Here is an 18,747-nt window from a genome sequence, read left to right on the forward strand (position 1 = left end):
TTTTTGAAGATGAACCTTCATCAGTGTCACCACGAAAACTTTACGATTTTGGATTCATGTAAACATACATTTTTGTTTGATGTTTTTATTGTCTCCTCACTGTTCAAAGGCCCAGGCAAAAAATTATTATCAATATTCGTTGCTTTTGAAATTCGGCTTAAAATTTGCACATGGAACAACTAAAGACTCCTGAATTTAAAAAAAAAATGTCTTAGTAGTTCTAAATCGCGGGCCCCCTGAGAATCTCAGCACCCGGGGGATGCCTCCAAAACGAGGCATCCTTGCAGACAACTGCTACATGCAGCTCAATGAGCCCCGTTATTAAACCCACGTTTCTTAGATAAAATCGCATCCCGTGTCTTTTTCTGCGACCCTTTTTCCATATCCTGAGGAATGTACCGATCCAATATATGTAAAAAAATTCACACCCTACTTGGCAAGGGGATTAAATCCTTCAAGTCCACAACAAAGCGAAAACCCCGAACAGTAAACGCATCAAAACATTTTTCAGTCACAAATGACATTTGTTTTCTTAAATTATCAAAAATAAAGAAGAAGAAGATATATGCATATTGACGAAATTTGATTAAAATTGCCACTGCTATTTTCATCTTCGCAACTGTGTGTATGATTTTAGGCCAGTATTCACATATTTGTCTGCAACTGTAAATGCACCCAAAATTCCATTTGTTGTTTGTTATTTGTTTGGTTGGTTGACTCTAAATTACATTTGTTGTGGTCGGCGACACACCACAGGTGGCGTTTGGCGTACGTCGTGTTCCATTGTTGCAGGGGCGTAGATAAGTTTGGCGGAGTTTCGCATATGTCCTTATATGTATATCTTTCATGAAAATATAATATTATATAAAGCGGCCGTCGTGGTGTGATGGTAGCGTGCTCCGCCTACCACACCGGAGATCCTGCGTTAACGCCCCGGGCAAAGCTATATCAAAAATTTTAGAAACAAGTTTTTTCAATTAGAAGAAAATTTTTCTAAGCGGGGTCGCCCCTAGGCAGTGTTAGGAAAGCACTCCGAGTGTATTTCTGCCATGAAAAGCTCTCAGTGAAAACTCATCTGCTTCGCAGATGCCGTTCGGAGTGGGCATAAAACAAATAGATCCCATCCGGCCTATTTGTAGGAAAAAATAAGAGGAGCACCATGTAAATTGGAAGAGAAGCTCGGTCTTAAATCTCTTCGGAGGTTATAGCGCCTTACATTTATTTATTTTTTTTCTTATATCAAGTTTACCGAAATGATCGGGATGATAATCTGAGTTGATTTAGCTATATCCATCAGTCCGTCCGTCCGTTTTAATGCCATTTAGTCCTCTAATTTCTGAGATATCTCGGTCAAATTTGGTGAGCAGGTATATTTTGATATCCGATTAGATATTTGTCTGAACCGAATGATAAGACTAATGTAGCATAAGTATATATTCCATTCAACCGAATTTCAGAAAAAACATTTTTGTCATATGTTTCTCAATTTATAAAAGACATGCTCCTAATTATAACATATTATTATACTCAGTTGAGCAGAGCTCACAGAGTATATTAAGATTGATTGGATAACGGTTGGTTGTACATATATAAAGGAATCGAGATAGATATAGACTTCCATATACCAAAATAATCAGGATCCAAAAAAAATTTGATTGAGCCATGTCCGTCCGTCCGTCCGTCCGTCCGTCCGTCCGTTAACACGATAACTTGAGTAAATTTTGAGGTATCTTGATGAAATTTGGTATGTAGGTTCCTGAGCACTCATCTCAGATCGCTATTTAAAATGAACGATATCGGACTATAACCACGCCCACTTTTTCGATATCGAAAATTTCGAAAAACGGAAAAAATGCGATAATTCATTGCCAAATGCGGTTAAAGCGATGAAACTTGGTAGATGGGTTGAAGTTATGACGCAGAATAGAAAATTAGTAAGATTTTGGACAATGGGCGTGGCACCGCCCACTTTTACAAGAAGGTAATTTAAAAGTTTTGCAAGCTGTAATTTGGCAGTCGTTGAAGATATCGTGATGAAATTTGGCAGGAACGTTACTGCTACTACTATATATGTGCTAAATAAAAATTAACAAAATTGGATGAAGAACACGCCCACTTTTTAAAAAAAAATTTTTTTAAATTCAAATTTTAACAAAAAATTTAATATCTTTACTGTATATAAGTAAATTAAGTCAAAATTCAACTCCAGTAATGATATGATGCAACAAAATACAAAAATAAAAGAAAATTTCAAAATGGGCGTGGCTCCGCCCATTTTCATTTAGTGTGTCTAGAATTTTTTAATGCCATAAGTCGAACAAAAATTTACCAATCCTTTTGAAATTTGGTAGGAGCATAGATTCTATAACGTTAACTGTTCTCTGTGAAAATGGTCGAAATCGGTGAAAGCCACGCCCAGTTTTTATACACAGTCCACCGTCTGTCCTTCCGCTCGGCCGTTAACACAATAACTTGAGCAAAAACCGATATATCTTTACTAAACTTAGCCCACGTACTTATCTGAACTCACTTTATCTTGGTATAAAAAATGGCCGAAATCGGACCATAACCACGCCCACTTTATCGATATCGAAAATTACGAAAAATTAAAAAAATGCCATAATTCTATACCAAATACGAAAAAAGGGATGAAACATGGTAACTGGATTGGTTTATTGACGCAAAATATAACTTTGGAAAAAACTTTGTAAAATGGGTGTGACACCTACCATATTAAGTAGAAGAAAATGAAAAAGTTCTACAAGGCGAAATCAACAGGCCTTGGAATCTTGGCAGGAATACTGTGAGTGTTATTGAATATATAAATAAATTAGCAGTACCCGACAGATGATTTTCTGGATCACCTGATCCACATTTGGTCGATATCGCGAGAACGCCTTCACATATACATCTAAGGGCCACTCGCTTTTAAAACCCTCATTAATACCTTTAATTTGATATCCATATCGTACAAACACATTCTAGAGTCAACCCTGGCCCACCCTAATGGCGATATCTCGAAAAGGTGTGCACCTATAGACCTAATGCCCACTCCCTCTTAAAATGCTCAGTAACACCTTTCGTTTGATACCCATATCGTAAAAACATTCTAGAGTCACCCCTGGCCCACCCTAATGGCGATATCTCGAAAAGGCGTCCACCTATAGACCTAATGTCCACTCCCTCTTAAAATGCTCAGTAACACCTTTCCTTTGATACCCATATCGTACAAACATTCTAGAGTCACCCCTGGCCCACCCTAATGGCGATATCTCGAAAAGGCGTCCACCTATAGACCTAATGCCCACTCCCTATTAAAATGCTCAGTAACACCTTTCGTTTGATACCCATATCGTACAAACATTCTAGAGTCACCCCTGGCCCACCCTAATGGCGATATATCGAAAAGGCGTACACCTATAGACCTAATGCCCATTCCCTCTTAAAATGCTCAGTAACACCTTTCGTTTGATACCCATATCGTACAAACATTCTAGAGTCACCCTTGGTCAACCTTTATGGCGATATCTCGAAAAGGCGTCCACCTATAGAACTGATGATTACTCCCTTTTAAAATACTCATTACCACCTTTCATTTGATACCCATATCGTACAAACACATTCTAGAGTCACCCTGGCCCACCCTAATGGCGATATCTCGAAAAGGCGCCCACCTATAGACCTAGTGCCCACTCCCTCTTAAAATGCTCAGTAACACCTTTCGTTTGATACCCATATCGTACAAACATTCTAGAGTCACCCTTGGTCCACCTTTATGGCGATATCTCGAAAAGGCGTCCACCTATAGAACTAAGGATTACTCCCTTTTAAAATACTCATTACCACCTTTCATTTGATACCCATATCGTACAAACACATTCCAGAGTCACCCCTGGCCCACCCTAATGGCGATATCTCGAAAAGGCGTCCACCTATGGACCTAATGCCCACTCCCTCTTAAAATGCTCAGTAACACCTTTCGTTTGATACCCATATCGTACAAACACATTCTAGAGTCACCCCTGGCCCACCCTAATGGCGACATTTAGAAAAGGCGTCCACCTATAGACCTAATGCCCACTCCCTCTTAAAACGCTCAGTAACACCTTTCATTTGATTCCCATATCGTACAACTAGAGACACCCCTGGTGCACCTTTATGGCGATATCTCGTAACGGCGTCCACCTAGGGAACTAGGGATCACTCCTTTTCAAAATATTCATTAACAGCTTTCATTTGATACCCATATCGTACAAACGTATTCTATAGTCACCCCTGGTCCACCTTTATGGGGATTTCTCGAAATGGCGTTCACCTATAAAACTAAAGCCCATTCCCTTTTAAAATACTCATTATCACCTTTCATTTGATACCCATATCGTACAAACACATTCTAGAGTCAGCCCTGGTCCACCTTTATGGCGATATCCCTAAATGGCGTCCATCCATAGAACTATGGCCTACTCTCTCTTAAAATACTCTTTAATACCTTCCATTTGATACACATGTCATACAACCACATTCCAGGGTTACCGTAGGTTCATTTTCCTACATGGTGATTTTCCTTATTTTGTCTCCATAGCTCTCAACTGAGTATGTAATGTTCGGTTACACCCGAACTTAGCCTTCCTTACTTGTTTTTATATGGCATATACTGTTGTCTGAAAAACTCGCAAAGATCGGTCATACATATAGCATATATCCCATACAACCGATTGTTCAGATAAGAAGCTTTTCATAATTTTTCACAAAATAACTACGGACTTGACACTTATTTACGTTTGAAAAAATTCAAGAGATCGGTCGCATACATAATATATCTATATCCCTTATAAACCTATTGTTAAGTTAAGAACCTTTTCGTCATATATGCACCACTTTTAAAGCTAAAATATCGTATAGATCGGTGAAATATATAGTACACAACCTATACAATATATTTTTCAGATATGAAATTCATAATCTAAGCTATCTTATGTAAAAAAAAAATAAGTAAGGAAGGCTAAGCTCGGGTGTAACCGAACATTACATAATACAGCTAGCTGCGTTGGTTTCGAAGGGTTTCGTAGTGGTTTTTAATTCCATATCAGATACGTTTGGGAAATATCGACCCAATTGTAAACCAAGAGTGACGTTTTTTGAAACGATTTTCCTTCATCCTTTGTCAAATATGGGAAAATCACCATGTAGGAAAATGAACGTAGGGTAACCCTGGAATAAGTTTGTATGATATGGGTATCAAATAAAAGGTGTTAATGAGTATTTTTAAAAGGGAATGGGCCTTCGTTCTATAAGTGGACGCCTTTTCGAGATATCGCCATAAAGGTGGACCTGTAGTGGAATTCATGAATTCACGATGCGATTTGTCGATATTTTAATTCACGATTTTGTAGCTTGCCTTATCGATTGTACTATTCATTAACTTAGTTTTAACGACTAAAAATAAATGGCACTTAAATTTCGTTTTAATAGTAGAAAGGTGGCAGCACAGCTTAACGAAACTCAACAAATGCAACAAGCACAAAAGAACGCCAAAAATAAGCAAATTCCGTATACTAACTGCTTTTATAAGTCATTATTGTGCAAGTTTTTACCTTGTTTAACAAAAGGTAAGTAAATGCGGTATTAATTTCTTTTTTTTTTTTCTCTGTTTATTTCGCAGTTACTCTTGTACACCTTAATTGACCATCAAGTTGAGAAATAATATCATGAGCCAAGTCTGGGGTTAGTCGGTACAGCTTTCGAAACTCTGTTGCATTCAAGTGGAATGGGTTATCTACTTCTCTAAGAAGGTGTCTGTCCACTGGCGATGGACTTAGTAATTCTTCAATTTGTGATTAAACGTATGCCAAGCACTCAAATGTCATTTGACTTATAAATAAAGCAGCTTTTGGTCTTTGAAAGTATATAATTAAAGTTCCAAATTTTCTTTTTTAACTAAAATTGCCAGAAATATTAATTTCGTGATTTTTAACACAGGCAATTTACTTGCCGTTTATTTAACAACACAGCTGAACGTCGATAAACGAATATCGATACAAAATAGTTACTGAATAACGAAATCGTTATAGTTATCGATTCGCAAATAAAGCGATGGCAAATGTAGTTAAAAAAGTTACTGAATTCCGCTACAGGGGTGACTCTATAATGAGTTTGTACGATATGGGTATCAAATTAAATGTATTAATGAGGGTTTTAAAAGAAAATGGGCGTTTTCGAGATATCGAACAAAATGTAGACCAGCGAGACCCAGAACATCATCTCTCGGGTACCGCTAATTTATTTATATATGTAGAACTACGAAGAGTAATCCTGCCCTGATCCCAAGGGCTTTTGATTTCGCCATGAAGAACTTTTTCATTTTCTTTTACTTAATATGACAGGTGTCACACCCATTTAAAAATTTTTTTCTTAAGTTATATTTTGCGTCAAAAAGCCAATCCAACCACCATTTCTCATCCCTTTTTTCGTATTTGGTATAGAATTATGGCATTTTTTTTTCATTTTTCGAAATTTTCGATATCAAAAAAGTGGGCGTGGTTACAGTCGAATTTCGTCCCATTTTTAATACCATGATAAGGTGAGTTCAGGTAAGTACGAGAACTAAGTTTAGTAAAGATTTATCTATTTTTGGTCAAGTTATCATGTTAACGGCCGAGCGGAAGGACAGACCGTCGACTGTGTATAAAAACTGGGCGTGGTTTCAACCGTTTTCGCCCATTTTTACAGAAAACAGTTATCGTCGTAGAAGCTATACCCTTACCAAATTTCACAATGATAGGTAAATTTTTGTTCGACTTATGGCATTAAAAGTATTCTAGAAAAATTAAATGAAAAAGGGCAGAGCCACGCCCATTTTGAAAATTTCTTTTATTTTTGTATTTTGTTGCACCGTATCATTGCTGGAGTAGAATGTTGACATAATTTGCTTATATAATAATAATAATAATAATAATAATAATTTTTGCTAATTTTTATTTAGAACACATATAGTAATAGGAGTAACATTCCCGCTAAAATTCATCATTATATCTTCAACAATTGCCAAATTACAGCTTTTAAAAGTAGGCGGTGCTACGACCATTGTCCAAAATTTTACTAATTTTCTATTCTGTGTGTGAAACCTACTAGGTTTCATTGCTTTATCCGTCTTTGGTAATGAATTATCGCACTTTTTTGGTTTTTCGAAATTTTCGATATCAAAAAAGTGTGCGTGGTTATAGTCCGATTTCGTTCATTTTAAATAGCGATCTGAGATTAGTGCCCAGGAACTTACATACCAAATTTCATCAAGATTCCTCAAAATTTACTCAAGTTATTGTGATAACAGACAGCGGACGGACGGACGGACGGACATAGCTAAATGCCTTTCTTTTTTCGCCCAGATCACTTTGATATATAGAAATCTATATCTATCTCGATTAGTTTATGCCGTTACAGGGTACCGTTATGCGAGCAATTTTAATATATCTACTCTGTGAGCTCTGCTCAGCTGAGCATAAAAACGTGAAACTTTGTTATTGATATTAAAGAAAAATTGCAAAGCTTACAAACGGCTATGATTACTACGAGGCAATACTTAGAGACCAATTGCAAAGCGAGCAGCGGGGCATTCATATGGCTGAGCGATTAAAGGCACCTGCATTTACACTGGTATGAATGTTGGATATTCGAGTTCAATACTCATCTTCCGAGAAGCTAGTCGATGAAGAAGTAAAATTCAGAAACAAGTCCTAGTAACCATCGCCGTTTGCACACTTTGCAATTTCCTCTAATATCAATAAAATCACTTAATCCAAATTTTATTCTTTACTTTAAATTATTAGGAGAAATATTTTTGAAAGTAATCAACTTTTTATTAAATTTAATGGTTCGAAACCCATTTTCACTCAAGCGATAAATATCTTCTATTCCAATAAATATTCAAGCTTCAGTCAAGTACAAAATGAAAACGAATTTCTCAGAAATCTCAGAAGTTGCCTGCGACACAGACTGCTTAAAGAGAGCAACACGACTAATCAAACCTTCTGATTTTTTATGGGTTTTATTCATATGCAATCTCTCGTTGCCTCTCAGTATCCCAAAATTTATGACCGCTGCAGCAATGATAGAAAAAGGTAGTGTACTATTTTATATAATACGGTCTCAAAAATTTGCGAATGTCGCTGCTTGGAAATAAAGTTCGTCATTATTTAAGGTAAATAAGCAATATATAATAAAGTCAAAATATCTAATTTTTGAACATACTGTCGTGGTCTGATCCTGTGTCTCATTCTATTACTTGCTTAAAATAACTAGTCGCCAGGAAGCACCGCCACATTGGATACTCTCTCAAAAGGCTTTCATAGCGCAAAAAGCTCCATCTCGATAATGTGCAATGATGATCTAATTTATTAAAAACAAGTAAATGTAACGCTCGGTAACCTCCGAAGAGATTTTAGGCCGAGCGTCTCTTCCAATTTGCGTCGTGCTTCTTTTCGTTTCGTGCAATGATGATCTAATTTATTAAAAACAAGTAAATGTAACGCTCGGTAACCTCCGAAGAGATTTTAGGCCGAGCGTCTCTTCCAATTTGCGTCGTGCTTCTTTTCGTTTTTTCTACAAATTAGCGGGAGGGGATTTACTTGTCTTATGCCGACTCCGAACGGCTTCTGCAAGAAGAATGAGTTTTCATTGAGAGCTTTCATGGCAGAAGTACGCTCGAATTATTTGCCAAACACTGCCGAGGGGCGATCCCGTTTAGAAAAATGTTCTTCTAATTAAAAAACTTGTTTCTAAAATTTTGATATTACTTTGCCCGGGCGTGAACCCAGGATCTTCGGTGTGGTAGGCGGAGCACGCTACCATCACACGGCGGCGGCCGCCATGATCTAATTTCGTACATCTAGAAAAAAAAGACGTCTGTCACTCGTTTTTTTTGTTTCGACGAGATTCATCGCACTTCAACACGTTTGGAAACTTGTGCCTAAATTTTAACAATGATCTAGTCAAAGGACCCAAGTGTTTTAGCATGAGTCATGAAAAATTGTGATTTGGGATAAAACAGAGTTGGAAAGAATTCAATTTCTTCCAATCCCGATTAAAGCTGCTACTATTTTTCCACGGCTATGAGAAACTAATTAGTTTTGGTAAATCAAAACTACTCTTTTTGCTTTACTAGGTAAGATTATCTTTAGCTAAACCTATATATGTATATTAGTATGAATTCATAAATCTGTGTTTTACTTTTCTAAATATTTCGTTTTAAATGAGGCCCCTTTTCGGGCACATCTCTGTCTACACCCATGTTGTATGTATATTTGAATTTTGCTACCTGCTGATTGCTTTTTTCACGCTGTTGGTTTATGTATGTAGTTGTGTTTACTGTTATATCATACTTTAAAATCTTTGTAAATGACATCATTTGCAGGGCGATCACGTTATCACCATCGAAAGTGAAGTGGCCATCCATTGAAAGCATTAATGGCTCAAAGGTTTGGTTGGCGGCATATTTCGATTACAATGAAACACACACATGGCTTATGCCAATAGTTTTGTTGTTGCATTTGGGCTTAATGGGAAAGCGAATTTAAAGTGATTTTGTGACCTTGAAATTAATATCAGCTCTTTAAGGGTTAAGTTCAAAAGTGTTTACAGCAAATCAAATATAAAATTGTTAAATTTTAAAATGTTGATAAAAAGAAATTTCAAGCGTATTACGATTAAGTAAACAAATATATGAACTTAATTTTAATTATTGCAATGCATTATTCTTGAGTTACTCTTCACGACAGGCATTCATTTTTCATGCCGTTTGCTTCAACATAGCATTCTTCTTAGTGTTGGGATTACCTCTGATGGAAAACTGATGCACTCGGTCAACATTTATCGCAAATCTAAGAGTCTCTGTTGAAGCCGTTTCCTTAAAGAAACATGTTCCCAGAATAATCACTAGATCTCTATCCCAACTTGTGCGCACGTCGATCAAAGTGCAAAGAGCTGGGAGTAAGTTGGCTTTTTTTTTGAAGACACGAGGTGTGGTGATAGCGTGCTCCGCCTACCAAACCGAAGATCGTGGCTTCACTCACCGGGCAAATCAACATCAAAATTTTATAAAATGGTGTTTTCCATTAGAAGAAAGTTTTTCTTAGCGGGGTCGCCCGTCGCCAGTGATTTGGCAATAACTCGAATATTTTTCTGCAATGAAAAGCTTTTTAGAGAAAATTCATCTGCCTTGCAGATGCCATTTGGATTCATCATAAGACACGTGGGTCCTGTCCCGCCAATCTGTAGAAAAAAATATAAGAAGCATGACTCAAAGTGGAAGAGAAGCTCGCAAATCTCTTTGGAGTTTATCGCGCCTTACATTTTTTTCCAGCAAAAGAAACTATGACTAATATTTTTTATAAATTTAAAAAGAAATTCGTTTTCATACTCAATAAATCAAATCTCTTATTGTTTTTGCAGTAAATAATCCCAACGCAAAAGCTTTACGCCCCATCAAAATGTTAAAAGTCTGCAAAATAAATGCGTGTCCAAACGGAACAATCGGTTTGCATTTGAGTCGAGCACCCTGGGATCCATATCCGTGGGTGAGTGGCATACAAGAGGGTTCCAGCGCAGAAGAAGCAGGTATGCGCATCGGCGATACAGTGCTACAGTTTAATGGTAATGATGTGTTGGGTAAGAGAATTTTGGAAATTGCAACAAGAATGCGCGAACATTGGCAAAGTGGCGCCACTGATGTGTCGGTGGTTATCTGGCGTAATGAAACTGAGGCGAATGGTTGTTGCAGTGATGAAACCGATGATGTTGGTGATGCAGATGAGGAAGAATATAATGCGACAGACAGTAATGATAGTGTGGATGAAACGATTCCGGCGAAAAACAAAAGAAAGGTGAGTAGAGAAGTTTATATATGTATTAAGCTAGATATTTAAAGTTGTTTTTTTTTTTTTGAAACACATACTTGCTCGTTAAAAGGCAACGAAGCGTTATAAATTGCTGTTGATGCAACCTAGAAAACGTATCGAACGTGTTGCAGTTTGCATGTCACGCGATGCATTAGTTTCGGTATTTTTTGTAGATGCATAATATTTTTTTCTTCATGACGCAATCTTGTTCAATTAGTGTAATCATCATCAGTACGCTTCGTTGTTATATAAGTGTTAGAAGGAAAAAATATTTTTTTTGTTGCTTTACAAATTGCATTCACGTGCAATCAAATTGGGTCAATAGTGTTACCTCAACGGTATAAAATGCTTCGCTGATTTTCTTTAACTTAGATTAATTTCAAATATCACTCTTATAAAGCAAGTAATTAGTTATTTAATTTGTTTTTGTATGAATAAGTTTCTAGCGACAGAGTATTGAATCTATCAAAAATGATTATACATCATATATGCATTCCAATATGCCTAATTTGAGTGGAATATTATTTATATTAGAGAAAAACTTTCACACGAGAACTTTTACTAGGACATGTTTTGTGAATTTCACTTCTTCACATCGGCTGGCTTATTCGTAGCTGAGTGGATTAGTTTTTGAAATAGCACCCAAGCTTAGTTATGCTTGGTGTTCACTAGGTCACTAGGTTTGACCACAAACTTGGCAATATCAATGAAAACGGCCTGTAATACTGCATCAAATGTGTTCGCCGCCCGTTTTGACTACAAATTGACAATTCCATTGACTAAAAAGTGAAAACGGCTATTGCCAAACGGTATAGCAAATTTGACATTAAAATTTCATTCGGTAACATTTTGGCAATTTATTTTCGTTTGCCAACAGGCGTCCAATCAATAAATAATGCCAAAGCATGTGGAAAAAACGGGAAATAATGAAATAAACTGTGAAATAAATGAACACAAAATGTTAGAGTGGGTTTTGGCAAGTAGACCTGGATTTCGATTCGACTTTTAATCGATTCAATCGATCTTCAAATGAAATGAGAAATGAAGGATCGACTTTCTTTTTAGAATCGTTCGATTTTTGCGGCCTTCGAAGTTTTGATCATATTTCAGCAACTGTTCCTATTTCATATTTATTGATAAAAACATGCAGAAAATAAATTTGTTGTAATTTCACAGACCAAATAAAATAGTGTTTAAATTTTTCAAAAGGTCGGCTTTTTTAAAAACCATGAACTATGACTTTAAGCCATTACGATGGTGGGTCTGAGTAAAAGGAGAATATGAAGAAATTTTGTCATCACCAAAAATTGGCGCTTTTCCGCCTAGGAGTTTTTGGAATTGGAGTTGCGCAAGTCAGCGTAGCTATAGCGGCTTCAACATAAATGATACCAACTGCGAGTACCAAGCGAGATCAAGTCTTCTTGGCGGAGGACTTTCGCTTCGTCTGTTTCCAAAAACGGATGCCGATATGAACGCTTGCTCTGCCGAAACTTTTCATGAATTCCAATAACAAGGCCTATCGGCTGGTTTGACGGAGGTGACTATAATTCATCGATATGCTTTTATCTTGAAAAGAGCCATGCCATCGATTCTCGATACCGCAGCTATGATGAGAGATTAAGAGAGGGTTATAGCCAAACGTTGTTCTACTTGTGATTTATAAGCTAACATTTCAGAGAAGGCGGAATTAACTGAAGAAATGTCTGCGCACAAAATTGGAATACGTGGAAAAAAAAACAGAAAGCATGATATTTAGGTATCGAATACACTATCAATCTCACTCCGATGGGAGGAACCAATGAATAACCCTTTGGTTCTAATAAAGAAACTGGGGAGCTTTTTAGCGGTACAAACTTGGCAAACAACTGAGCAGCAATCAACTATTTTCAGCTCGATTTAATCGTTTAAATTAATTTTTTTTGAGAATCGAATCGAAAAAATCGATTCTCCAAAAAATCGAATCCAGTTCTATCGGCCAGTCACTGCCTTATCGACTTCGAGCCACTCGTTATGGAAACTCCTTTGACGCCAACTGACCGCGGGTCAGCTTGAGGCAGTTTTCGTTGTCAGTCATTTTGGTTTTTACTAAGCATCAGGATCAAACGGAGTTAGATATTAGCAGATTTGTCTTCTGTGTGCTCGGATGTATTTACATATTATTTTGATTTATTCCTTTTCATTCACCATGAGCCGAAATTTTCAAAAAATATATAATTTATGGTTCGATTAGCTTGAAGGTGAGCACAGGGGTACCTCCTACCAAGTTAATATTTGGGAGAGAGCCTGGGAAATGGACTAGATTCTGACCTATTCTAAAAAATCATATATCTATATGGTGCGACTTGCTTGTGTTTAGGTTCAAGGGCTTCGTTATTGACAAGCAAGTGGACCATGGGCCAACCTATTATAAATAAAATAATTTAAAAAAATATTTTAAGTTAAACGGTTTTATTGAAAACAATACTTGCATGAAGTAATAATAATACGAAAAGCTAGAAAATAATTAGGTAGGTCCTAGGTACTAGTCATCACACTCCTTATCAATTTAAGGCGTTGATCAGACAATTAAATAAACGCGTTGGATTCGTCATATTTCTATTGATAGTCATAAGTAAAACCAACTGAACCTTAATCAGGTTATGCTACGCCTAACATTTTTAGAAATTTCACTCGCCCAACGCTTTTATTTAATTGTCTGATCAACGCCATAGATTTATAAGGAGTGTGATGACTAGTACCTAGGACCTACCTAATTATTTTCTAGCTTTTCGTATTATTATTACTTCATGTAAGTATTGTTTTCAATAAAACCGTTTAACTTAAACATTTTTTTTTTAATTATTTTATTTTCAAGTTTTTAGTCTTTATTTAATTGCCTATTATTTCTCATTCTATTTAGTTCATTTAGTGACTCATTATTACACGGACTCTTTCCTGACAATTTGTTACAATCTAAGTCCTCAATACATAATCCTTCCAAAGACTTTACTCGACTCTGCACCACGTATGCTTGTCCCTCCTCCAACTCCAAAATATTTTGATGTCACTTCTACCGGACTGTATGCAATATTTGTTCCAAATATGAGCTAAATCGGGTATCATAGGTCGCTTTCTATTCATGTATGTATTATGTGTTCCAAATACGGACCAAATCAAATCGGACCACAAATACGATTTTTGTGAATATCTCGATCCTTGCGCCACCTAGCGGCGATTTTTTTGATAGGTCGCTTTCTATTCTTGTATGTATTATGTGTTCCAAGCATGAGCCCAATTGGACCACAAATACGATTTTTGTGAATATCTCGATCCTTGCGCCACCTAGGGTCGATTTTGTTTTTTTCATAGACCGCCTTCTATTCTTATATGTTTTATGTGTTCCAAATATGAGCCAAATCGGACCACAAATACGATTTTTGTGAATATATCGATCCATGCGCCACCTAGCGGCGATTTTTTTTCACAGGCCGATTTCTATTCTTGCATGTATTATGTGTTCCAAATATGAGCCAAATCGGGCCGCAAATACGATTTTTGTGAATATCTCGATCCATGCACCACCTAGCGGCGATTTTTTTTCACAGGTCAATTTCTATTCTTGCATATATTATGTGTGTGTAATAATCAAGTTTGATTTGTATACACACATATTTGTATATGACTTGAAAACTATTGACAGCCGCACATGATCGAGCACGTAGCTCCATGAAGACTATCTTTTAGCATTGGTTGTCGTAAGCGCGAGTATTTCATTTTTTATACACAGCGTGCTTTGCATACAAAGTACATTAGCTTTGGTAACATAACGGTTGATAGTAACGGCATAAACGAATGGAGATAAATATAGACTTCCATAAATCAAAATGTCCAGGATGAAAAAAGGAATTGGGTTAGCCATGTCCGTCCGCCCGTCCATCCGTCTGTCTATGATCACGATAACTTGAGTAAATATTGAGATATCTTATTATATTCGATATATAGATTATTTGGCATTAATTTCCCATCGCTATTTTAAATGAACGAAATCGAATGATAACCACGCCTACTTTTTTATATTAAGCATTTTGGAAAACACAAAAAACATGATTATTTAGTAAACAATACTTCTAGAATGTTTAAATATTGATGTGTGAACTGATATTGAGACTCTTGATAAAAATTTGAAAAAAAGTTTGAAAATGGGTGTGGCACCGCCCACTTGTGGTAAAACCAATTTTACAAATATTATTAATCATAAATCAAAGCCCGTTACACCCATCAAAACAAATTTCAGCAGAGAATTTTTCTTTACTATAAAAAATGTTTTGAAGAAAAATTAAGGAAATCCGTTAAGGACCACGCCCACTTTTATACAAACGATTTTTAAAACGGTCGTGGGTGAATAAATTAAGTTATATCTTTGCAAAAAATAGCTTAATAACAATTATATTTCTTTCCCCAAGTGAAACTATAACAAGAAATAGGAAAAAAATTCAAATTTTTGAAAATGGAGTAGCACCGCCCTGTTTAAGGACGGGCACTTTTCTATGTTTCGGGTGCCATAACACGAAGAAAAACTACCGGACAGTAAAAAAATTGAGAACACATACTTTCCTTATTACAGGAAATATTACTAGTAAAATGGCCTAGATCAAATTTCAACATTATAAATGTAGCTATCAATTATCGCATTATCAGGTTTTTGTGTTTTTCAAAATCTTATATATATAAAAAGTGGGCTGGTTATCATCCGATTTCGCTCATTTGAAACAGCGACGGGAAATGAGTGCAAAGGAACCCATATACAAAATTTAAATAAGATATCGCAATATTTACTCAAGTTATCGTGTCCAGAGGCAGACATTCGGACGCCCGAACGGATATGGCTAAATACATTTTTGTTTTCATCCCGAACATTTTGATATATGGAAGTCTATATTTATCTCGATTCGTTTACGTTACGATCAGTGTTGCCAGGTGATGAAAAAACAAGATTGGCAAAAAAAAGGTTAGAAAAAGCTAAATTTAGAAAAAAAAAGAAGCTGAAAAACGGCCAGAAATTTTTTTGGTTAATTCATAAAATTTTTTTTTATATATTAGTTTACACATTTGTAAATAAAAACTTATAAACATAACCTCTTTATTCAAAACATATCAGGCACATTTTCCTTGACTAGCACATGGAATTACTTTAAATGATTGCATATGTGTATATTAGGCCGGGTCGATTTGTGGGGAGGCAAAAAAATCGCCCATTGCTCTGTGAAAATCATATTCTAGGGATCAAAATAAGAAACTTTGCGAAGGAACCATGCCTCTAAAACGAATTCCGATTTCCCCCCCTTTGGGTCGTATGGGCAAATTTTGAAAAATCCCACTTTGAAATGCCTATGTTTTTTCTTTTTGGAGTTTATTTTTCTCTTTAGAAATTTATTAAGTCAGAACATATGTAAATGAAAAAATTAATTTAACTTAGTAATAGAAAAGAAATTTAAAAAAATTATTAGAAATTAGCGCTTTTACAACCCCCTTTTAAAACCAAGGCATCACCGTGATGCACTTGCATGTCGTAAACATAGTTTTGTGGATTTTTTATTCAACCGTTTTAAAAAATGAAGATATCACTGTGACACAATTGCAGATCGTAAAATTGCTTGTGTTGTTTTTTTTAAGCCACCACAAGACACAGTAGGTAGAATTGAAATTGCCCCTACCTAGAAGTTCGATCCAAAGGAGGGGACATCAGAATTCGTTTTAGAGGTATGGTTCCTTCGGCAAAGTTTCTTATTTTGATCCCTAGAATACGATTTTCAAAGAGCACTGAGCGATTTTTAAATCGACCCACCCTAGTGTATATATATAAAAAAAATATTACAAACTAATTATATATATAAAATATTCCCCGTTTGAAGAATCAGAAGAGCTTAAGTCTGCGTATAAAGTTTGGCTATTTACCATATGAGATCATCGGTAATTTCAAAATCCTTACAACATTTAGATAAGCGTTTTAACGAGCATCTAATACTAAACAGCGCATTAAGCATTTTAATTTTTAGTTTGTTCCTTAATTTAGTTTTCAGAATTTTCATGCCACTAAAAATTTTTTCAACTTCCGCGTTACTGAGTGGTAATACTAAAAAACTAAATATGATTTCGACAAGTTCTAAAAAAGGAGGTTCGTTTAATACATTTTTATGTTCTCGGACTTCCGACCAAAATTCCATGGTGGAGTGTACATTTTTCCATTGTATTGTTATAAGTTTTCGCCACTGCAGCTCTATTAATGCTATTTGACCTGAAGAATAACTATACTTCTCTTTTTCAAAGTAAGAAAATACATCTGCCTTTGAAACTTTCAACGAATTTTCAGCAGAAAAAGAATTAATCTTTTGTAGATAACTCATATTATTAGGTATTAGGTGTTCACAGGAACTATTGAAATTATTTTATTTTAGAAATTATTAAAAATACATTCGGAGTAAAAAAGGCTAGAAAAAAGTCACGAAGCTAAACCCAAAATTTCGAGGCTAAAGGCAAAAAAAAGGCTAAATCTACCCTCGAAAAAGCTAACCTGGCAACACTGGTTACGATCAACCGTTATATTACCAAAGTCTATAATATTGAAAAGTAACGAAAGCTTAAAGTTTAATGTATGTTTCCTTAAAACGGATTTGTAAATAAATATTGTAAGGAATTTTGGGAAATTCCGCTTATTTGCAACCTTCTACTAACGTTGGAATCACTAAACTGTTAAATAAATAAGTCCAATATTCAATAAATGGCCTTTGTTAAAGTACTTCACAATAACCTTTCTACTTCTCGACAGATAGCTTGCTTAAATCAATCTCACTCCGATTCTCAGCTTTACCACCTTATATACTCTGTGATTTCCTCGTTCGCATACTTTTACACGTTTCTATCTCCAGAATTTACTACCAGCTATAAATTTCTCAGCTATAACTACAGATTTTTTTTTTTTTAACTACAGATGCACAATTGCTATAGCTTCTCGCATAGCCCATGCGCGTGCATAAGTGAGTGATACTTCCAAAGATGATTGCCTACTTTTGGGAGCATCTCAGATAAGATATATGCATGTCTTTGTGCGTCTCCCTCCGCTGCGTGTACGTACATTTGTGTAGACATAATGATTGATTCGTTTATGTAGATACAAGTGACTGCCTGCTTTATTGTTGTTGTGGCTTCATTTACTTAGCATCAGACTAGTGATATGAGTATCACTTAGTGTCACTAATATTCGTCACAATATGTAAAAAAACAGCAGCGTAAATCGAATTTCGGTTACACCGGAACTTAGACGCCCTTACTTTTTTGGGAATAGTTAGTGTTTAAAATATGCCTCATCTAGGATTAGAAAAGTAATTTGTCTGTTTACTACCTCCACCATTTTGGAAATGGCTTTATATGACCACGATAACCTTTCTATGACATACGTCCCCCATCCTCTAGCAGTAAGTTGGGGTCGCCTGTTAAATATGTGTATGATGCATCTTATTTTTAACAGTATTCGCCTGACGCTGAAAATTCAACCCCTTGAATCCCAGTTCTTACCCATTATGTTATTCAGCGTAAAGTGCCCTGCCCAGTTGGGCTTTCGACCCCTTTATTTTATTTTATTTTATTTTCTTTCAGCTTCTGTATGAATATTAAGCTGGGTTAATTTGGACGTCAAGATCGGACATATTTATAATATATATTCTATACAACCGACTGTTCAGGTAAAAGGATTTTCATCATTTTTGTCGAAATCGATTTTTAGTCCGATTTAGACGATTTTTTCAGACAACCATCTATGCCCAATGCGTAAGCTTGTGGTAAAATTTGATGTTGCTAGCTGTTAAAGTGAGGCAGAATT

At 35.9% G+C, this 18,747-nt stretch overlaps 1 protein-coding gene across 3 annotated transcripts in view; it reads left to right on the forward strand.

Moving 5' to 3' along the window:
* Nucleotides 1–18,747, forward strand: part of LOC137238065 (uncharacterized) — a 115,211-nt gene that overhangs the window by 37,646 nt on the left and 58,818 nt on the right. For 2 of the 3 annotated variants that reach the window (XM_067762640.1, XM_067762638.1), the window contains exon 2: nt 10,436–10,877. In XM_067762640.1, coding sequence (XP_067618741.1) covers nt 10,485–10,877 — 393 coding nt within the window. In that variant the 5' untranslated portion in view covers nt 10,436–10,484. The remainder of the gene's footprint in view (nt 1–10,435; nt 10,878–18,747) is intronic. The other variant, XM_067762639.1, reaches the window with a different exon arrangement.

Source organism: Eurosta solidaginis, chromosome 1 (genome assembly GCF_040869045.1).
Source record: "Eurosta solidaginis isolate ZX-2024a chromosome 1, ASM4086904v1, whole genome shotgun sequence".
Classification (NCBI taxonomy): Eukaryota; Metazoa; Arthropoda; class Insecta; order Diptera; family Tephritidae; genus Eurosta; species Eurosta solidaginis.